This window comes from Labrus mixtus, chromosome 1, assembly GCF_963584025.1.
Source record: "Labrus mixtus chromosome 1, fLabMix1.1, whole genome shotgun sequence".
Lineage (NCBI taxonomy): Eukaryota > Metazoa > Chordata > Actinopteri > Labriformes > Labridae > Labrus > Labrus mixtus.
In genome coordinates, this window is record NC_083612.1 from 28,988,539 (window position 1) to 28,996,336 (window position 7,798).

The 7,798-nt window shown below is 41.4% G+C and overlaps 1 protein-coding gene across 1 annotated transcript in view; it reads left to right on the forward strand.

Moving 5' to 3' along the window:
- itsn2b (intersectin 2b) overlaps positions 1-7,411 on the forward strand; it is a 33,550-nt gene extending 26,139 nt beyond the window's left edge. The window contains exons 28-40 of the mRNA XM_061041072.1: positions 1,677-1,798; positions 1,895-2,001; positions 2,134-2,317; positions 2,575-2,673; positions 2,827-2,910; positions 3,055-3,138; positions 3,265-3,327; positions 3,733-3,882; positions 4,269-4,387; positions 4,471-4,553; positions 4,637-4,720; positions 4,959-5,132; positions 5,322-7,411. Coding sequence (XP_060897055.1) covers positions 1,677-1,798; positions 1,895-2,001; positions 2,134-2,317; positions 2,575-2,673; positions 2,827-2,910; positions 3,055-3,138; positions 3,265-3,327; positions 3,733-3,882; positions 4,269-4,387; positions 4,471-4,553; positions 4,637-4,720; positions 4,959-5,132; positions 5,322-5,470 — 1,502 coding nt within the window. The 3' untranslated portion in view covers positions 5,471-7,411. The remainder of the gene's footprint in view (positions 1-1,676; positions 1,799-1,894; positions 2,002-2,133; positions 2,318-2,574; positions 2,674-2,826; positions 2,911-3,054; positions 3,139-3,264; positions 3,328-3,732; positions 3,883-4,268; positions 4,388-4,470; positions 4,554-4,636; positions 4,721-4,958; positions 5,133-5,321) is intronic.
- The last annotated feature ends 387 nt before the right edge of the window (positions 7,412-7,798 follow it).

Sequence of the window (7,798 nt, forward strand, 5' to 3'; positions counted from 1 at the left end):
TTGGATGCTTCCTTTGGCTTTCACTTTGTGAGCTATATAACCATTTTGCAGTGCGCCTTCTATAAACCTTCTTTTTGACTTAATTTGGATCCAAATGGTACAAGCAGAAATGTCCAGTCTGCCCTCTACATTTAAAAGCCATAACTGGGTCAGCTGTCATCACTAACTGAAGTAGTTTTGATGTGCGATGATGTGACCATATGGCACACAGTTTTTAAGCCATGGACAGACGTTAGCTTTGGTCTCCTGAGGCAACACTGCAAACTGCTGCTGCACCTTCTACTTAACTGAATGCTTTTTTCTGCTGCTCTGATTTTATTTTTTTATTTTTTATTTTTTGGGAGGCATGTTTGCTAAAAGTCATGAGCTTATAAAAGTGAAAGTAATCGTGAGTGACTGGATGGAGGAGACGTTTTCTTCAGGTGAACATGTTAAAACACTATGCAAGCTTCACATGAGATACTGTGATATCTGTACCCATTCAGATGAATACTAGACATCAAGTGAAATATACTACTTCTATACAGTTCAGATGTCTTTAGTGCTCCACCATCACATCACTTAAACCAACATAGTGAGGAAAAAGAAAAGCTTTATTCAATGAGGATTCCTGCCTAGTTCACCACAAACCCTCTTCAGAGTTGTGAGAAGATGTTTTAAGTTTCTGTCGGCCATGCTGACAGAAACCTGCATCAAGAGTTCATGACAACACAGGCTGATAGCACTACTGGTTCAATGATATACAGTATATAGAGAGAGAATCTGGTAGAAGAAGGTGTAACTATTTTTGAAGATGTGTCATCTATTTTCTGATTCTGAAGTAAAAAATAAAGATTGATTTGCAAGAAACAAATTGTTTTATGGTTGTTAAATAAAATAAGAGTCTTCACCTCTACAGGGTTATTGTGTACATGTATGTGTGTGTGTTTGTACAGTAAACACGATGCATGTGATAAAGATGGACGGATAAGATTTAAACAAGCTTTTTAACCGTTTTAGTAAAACAGTTTCAAATTTATTTCAGGGGATGTATTATTGTACAGTGGCAGAAGTCATTGAAATCTAAAATAAAACCCATGTTTTTTCTACTCACTGAACATGCGTCAAAAGATCGGGTAGAGAGAGAAAAAAAAAGCTAAGAATCCTCCTTCCTGTTTTGGTACAAACAGATTTGGTTCAGGAGAAGTTTGAGTCTCATACCTTTACGAGGAGATAACGGCTTAGAGTGAGAAGACAAACAGGACAGAGGAGAGCATACGAGCCAACGTCGAGCAACAGAAGACCGACTACAAACGGATACAACAGAATATAGTGATGAATTTACAGAGCAGTTTCCACTTTCTGAAACTGTGGGGCAAGACGGATGATGAGGCCGAGGATAGAGCAGGGTCAGTGAGGGAGCAGGAGTCCACTTGTATTGGACACACACATTGGGTAAATGGCGGCCCTGTATCAGGTAAGTGTGTGTGTGTGTGTGTATGTGTGTGTGTGTGTGTGTGTGTGTGTGTGCCTTTTACCTTTCCATTTCTAATTGTTTCCCTCCCTCTGATGTCTCTGTCCTCCTTCCTCAAAGTTTCAGTCATGTGTACTTGTTTCTGTCCGATCGTCCAGCAGGAGGCAGTAGATGCCTCTTTAAACTGTTCACTACAACTTAGTTTTTGTTTCCTCTGGTGCAGGGTGTGCAGACCTGAACAGCCTGGACTCTCTGAGCCCACAGGAGAAGAAGAGGCAGGGATACATCCATGAGTTGTTGCAGACAGAGGAGAGATATGTGGAAGACTTGCAGATAGTGCTGGATGTAATGAACATGCATCACTGTGTCACTCACATAGAAAATACATCCATCATATTCTTTTTACGTCCCTAACGCGATCTTTCTGTGCTGGTTTTGCAGGTTTTTCATAAGCCCATGTCGGAGTCGGGCCGGATGAAGGATGAAGAGATGACTATGATCTTTGTCAACTGGAAAGAACTGCTGACCTGCAACACAAAACTTCTGAAGTAAATATCTCATTAGCAGAGTGAATGAGATCTAGTGGGGACTGTTGGTCTGACAGCTTTTTAAAGTAGGTTTCTATTTGGATTCTGTCCAGAGCTGCTTATGTTCATGTGTGTACTTGTATGCATGTGCAGAGCTCTACGTGTGCGTAAGAAGATGGGAGGGGAGAACATGCCGGTGCAGATGGTGGGTGACATCCTGGCTGCAGAGCTGTCCCTCATGCAGCCCTACATCCGCTTCTGCTCCTGCCAGATCAACGGATCCATGCTGCTGCAGACCCGCATCGACAATGAGCCGGACTTCAAAAACTTTCTCAAGGTATGAGGGAGAGAAGAGTGTAAGGAAGGAAAGGGTCCAGAGTTTAGGTGTAGGTGGTAAAACAGTGTGACTGAAGAAAGCAGAGATGCTTTGAAGTACAGGAGGATGAGATAGACATACAATAAGGATGTTTTGTTGTGTTTAAATGAAGCATTAAATAATTATCATGTAGTGTTTTAGAAACAAGATACCTTGCAGTTACATACATGGTGATGGAATAAGTTTTCTTGTGTTTATTTGTCTTTTATTCCCATCAGAAAATTGCCACAGACTACAGGTGTAAAGGTATGCCGCTTTCCAGCTTCCTGCTGAAGCCCATGCAGAGGATCACACGCTACCCACTGCACATCAAAAACGTAGGTCACCATGTTCAAACTGCGTCTGTTTGAGCTCCTCATTAAAAATAATGACCTCATGATGTGTGTTACTGTGGAACAAATGAACGTCCCCTTTGTCTAATTAACTTGTGTGTGTTGTTTGTGTGTATTTGTGTGTCTGTGTGGGTTTAGATCCTGGAGTGCACGGCAGAGGGCCATGCTGACAGAGGTCCTCTGAAAGAGGCTCTGGAGAGAGCAGAAGAACTTTGTCAACAGGTTTGTTTCTTTCACATATAACCTCGTTCATCTGTTCAGTTACATTGTAAGACGGTTCTTTTCTTAATGTTTCTGGGGTGGAAGAGATCTTGTTGATCATTTGATGTGAAAGATGTCTTTGCACTGAATTTCTGTGTTGATCAGGTCAATGAGGGCGTGAGAGAAAAGGAGAACTCTGACAGAATGGAATGGATTCAGAGCCACGTACAGTGTGACGGGGCTGCAGAGGTAATTCATTAACTTGTGCCACATTCATTCAGTGGCTGTTGGTTTGATTACTTTTTAAGTTGGTAAGAATTTTCCACCTGACCCAGTGCTAAAGAATTAACCTTCTGACATACCTGTGTTAAACAGAACATGGTCTTTAACTCCCTCACCAACTGTCTGGGCCCCAGGAAGCTGCTCCACAGTGGAAAAGTGAGTAAAAGTGCAGCATGTCAGAGTCACTGAACCAATCTGATGGGTCTTCATTTTCAGGAGAAATCCACATTTTACTGAATAAATATTTTAAATGTAAGTACTGAGATCTAAGAACCAGACAGAAGGAGGAGCACAGGGAGGTGAGACATGGAGACATCAGCGTGTCAGATTTATGACCTTAAAGCCTCAAACCACCGAGCGAAACCTCGACCGTGGAGATCAGTGAGCTGGTTCATCCCAGGAGACTTCAGACAGACATAATACATGTCACATGATGTTACATAATCTAAAATCTTCTGATGCTAAACTGTAGATGTAAAGTAATATGTTAGCAGAATGTAACAAGTTTTACAGAAGTGAATAATGTTTTATAATTGTTTTAAATCACTTGTTTGTTTTCAGATGTTCAAAGCAAAGAGCAACAAGGAACTGTGGGCTTTCCTCTTCAACGACTTCCTGCTTCTGACTCATGCGGCTAAACAGTTCACCTCGTCTGGGCCTGACAAACTGTTCAGCCATAAGAACAACGCACAGCTCAAGATGTACAAGCCCGTAAGTTTCAGAGTCTTCTCCTGAGGCAGCTTGATCAAGGTATCATGGCAGAAAGCTTTCTTGATGAAACTTATTATTATTTTTTCTTCTTTTTTGGGAAGAAAAAAATCTGACACACTACTCTTGCTGGACATGCTCGTTGAACGTTTGTTTGGTGGTTGGATTTGAACCAAAAGCCGCTGTGATAAGGAATAGTGTCTGCATACAAAACCACTAGGCTAACCAGCGCCTTGAACATTATTTTTTTTTAATTGTAGTCAGGGAAGTCATAACAGAAGTGGAAGACAAAATGACTGAGTTGCAGAAATGTGTGGCAGATTTTTTTTGTTTAGAGTTTGTAGTGATTTTCAGCTGTGTGTCTGATGCTGTTCTATTTTTCCCTGCAGCCGGTGCTGCTAAATGAAGTCCTGGTAAAGCTTCCAGATCCCTCGAGTGACGAGCCGGTCTTCCATATCTCACACATCGATAGAGTCTACATACTCAGGACTGACAACATCAACGAACGGTAGCGTGACACATTCACACACACATACACTGTATACTGTAGAGACACAGGCAGTTACCATTACTGTGTTTCTGTGTTTTCAGGACGGCGTGGGTTCAGAAGATCAAGGCAGCGTCTGAAGAATTTATTGAGACGGAAAAGAAGAAAAGGGAAAAAGCCTATCAAGGTTTGTGTTTCTGCTCACACGTTCAGACTGATGACAGCCTGTGTCACGATCTGAATGTAATCCCTCTGTGTGTGTGATTGCAGCTCGGTCTGTGAAGACGAGTGGAATTGGCAGACTCCTCGTCACCATCCTGGAGGCCACTGAGCTCAAGGCGGGGAAATCTAACGGTGAGCGGTGATCAACACAATCATGCTGCAGGATTTGAAAAACACACTGTGAACTTAAACATTGTGGTAAAATCCAGCTGTTACACACAACGCTGTGTGCTACAGGCACCGCTGTATGGAGAGATCATTTCATGATTTTTTACATTTTCTTATCTCTGATTGCTCTTAATCTCCCCCTTCCCCTTTCCCCCTTCCCCCTCCTCCGTCCCTGCTCACCTGTCTCTGTGTCTCCCTGCAGGTAAAAGTAACCCTTACTGTGAGGTGACCATGGGAGCTCAGATCTTCACATCTAGGACCCTCAACGACACTCTGAACCCCAAGTGGAACTTCAACTGTCAGTTTCACATCAAAGACCTCTACCAGGACGTCCTGTGCATCACCATCTTTGAAAGAGACCAGTTTTACCCTGACGGTCAGTACCTACCTGCTCATTTACCTTCTCTCTTTTTCTTTTCTCCTCTTTTCTTGACTCCCAAGTATTCCTCTTTAAAGCTTTTAAAATGAAGTGGTGTCAGGGTGCTGCTAATAATGTCTCATTCTTATTCTTAGTGTCTTTAAAACCCAAATAAAAAGTTCTTCTCTTTGTTGCCTCTCGTTTCAGTGTTTCTGGGTCGGACAGAGGTTCCCGTGGCAACCATAAAGAAAGAGTTGGAGAACAAGGGACCTGTAACACGTCGTCTTCTGCTGCATGAGGTTCCTACGGGGGAAGTGTGGGTTCGCCTCGACCTGCAGCTCTTCGGCAACAAATAGAATGCAAGGATCGTGGAGTCTTAATAGAGATACTTTCCTCCTGCAGAGAAACCAAATAGGAGAAGCTGCTTCTTTTGTCACCTTAACAAACTCAGATGGTTCCCCCCTCACATGCCTAACACAGACTTATATAAACCCCTTGACCATTTACTCACATGAAGCCTTATGTTAATATTAACCAGCACTAATAATACCTCCTATGACATCAGAAGACTCTTCCAATAGGAATAAGGGCTTGAGTGACATCATCCAAACCAACCAATAGTAGTCAGATTCATCTTTGTTTCTGGTTCATGGCCTCACATAGAGTTGCATTGCGGATACAGCACAGCACAGAGTGTGTACTGTACACTGTCAAGTAGGGTGTGTGTGAAGCTGAGTAACCGTCAGAGATGATTTAGAAGCAATTAATCATCATTCAATGAGTAAGAAGCTACAAATATTAAAGTCTAAGTTCTCTTGACTGAGACTCAGTTTGTCAAGTCCAGTCAACCGTGGTCATATAAAAAGCTGTGTGTTTTTCTTACGGGATTTTTTTCATACAGGTTTGTGACTGATGGCTTTCAGGAGGTCTTTGCGTTATGGCTGTCTGATCACATCATCACATCATCTTCTCACTGAAGAGTAAACAAGACATGACAAACAGCAACAATCCAACAAGAAGTTTGTGGAAGGAGCTCTGCAGTCAGTTTGATGTAGAAGATCTCAGGACAGGCTGTCCTGGGTTTAGTCTTGTAACGGTTGCAATGTTTTGTGTGCGTGTATGTTTTTGCTCAGAGTCTTGAGGACGTGTATCACATTTAACATTTAGTTCGAGGAAACGTGCTCCGCTGAGGGCTTTTGATGCATCAACTTCTGGAGTTACCTTCTGGCTTTTAAAGGAAATCATCTCTTTATTATTTCAAGATATTTTAAAACTGTAACTGTTCTTTGAGATGATGGTGGTCATAGGATAGAATTATATGCTTTTTTTTTTCTTTCATGCACAAAACCAGCCAAGGCCAAGTAGTTTAAGGGCAAATTACCAGGAGACAAAGTGACACAGGTTTGAAAAGCTGCATTGATGAACGTTCAAACTCTTTCTCCTGCTGACTCAGCTGTTCCTTATTTCTTTATGATGTAGAGGACGTCAATACTTTGCAGGAACACAGATTTTAATAGCTAATAGTATTTTCCCACTTGGTCTTTTTCCTTTATATTGAAGTGTCACTGTCCACTCCTCACTTCACTAACCGCAATATTGTCCATCTCTGTGTTCTCAAAAAGTTTCCCTTTCCGACTCATCCACCATAAAATGTTACGCGGACACGGTGGACCGGCTTTTGTTTCTGTTGTGGAGTGATGTGTTTTTGATCTCTTCTGTCTTGTTTTAGTTCTTTGAATCCACCTTCTCCTCTCACTCTGAGCGTAAATGAGCAGAAAGGTATTTATTTCTTAAGTTATGCGTGCGTGGGACTATCCAGAGGTTTGGAGCGGCGTTGCCTGCTGTGTTATCTTGGATGATCCGTTGTTATCCACTGGGTTTGTCTTTGTGCGACGTCAAGTAACAGAAACATGTTGATATTGTTTTGAAAGGCAATACTCAGCATCCAAAATGATTTTCTGCGGTTGACTTTTACTGTAATGTACATGAGGTCATTAGTCATATGTACGGCCTGCTTCTCTGTCTCTTCAATCAATTCTCTTTAAAGTCCTGTTTTAACTTTAATGTCTCTTTGTTTTAATGTGTGCAAACAGACTGGATTAGCTTCTTTTTATTTATAGGGGTGTTAAAGTGTGTCTTCTGTTGTAATTAACTTTTATTTTCTGCAGACGACTGCGGTCTCTTTAACCCAAATGTCTGATCAGCCTGGAGTCTGTAACCTGCTGTTTGTACTCACCTCCATGTGGCACTCTCTGAATCAGGGTTTCTTAAGTCAAATTAAAGACATTCAAAGTCAAGTTGTCCATTTGTTGTCTGAATAGTGACTTTAACACTTTAAACTTTCAGCACATAACCTCTTGAAGAAGCACTCGAAGGAGGTGTAGCCCTGAAATTCACCTTAAGAAGTTTTTTTCTGCCGTGATTCACAGAAATCATGTGATCACTTTTAAGTTTCCCTCAGTGAGAAGAACATTTGTAAGCCTTTTCATTCAATAGGCAGGACAAAGGGGTTTGTTTCACTACATGCTAGACTAATCTGGTACATTTGAGATGATGTATAAGAACATAAAATATATTTTAGTTTAATAGAGTTAACTGTTTGTAAAATGTGTTTTAAAGAAAAACCGACCCTCTATCAAAGACATTCATGAAAATTAAAATTTTAATAATTCGACTTTGTTGAT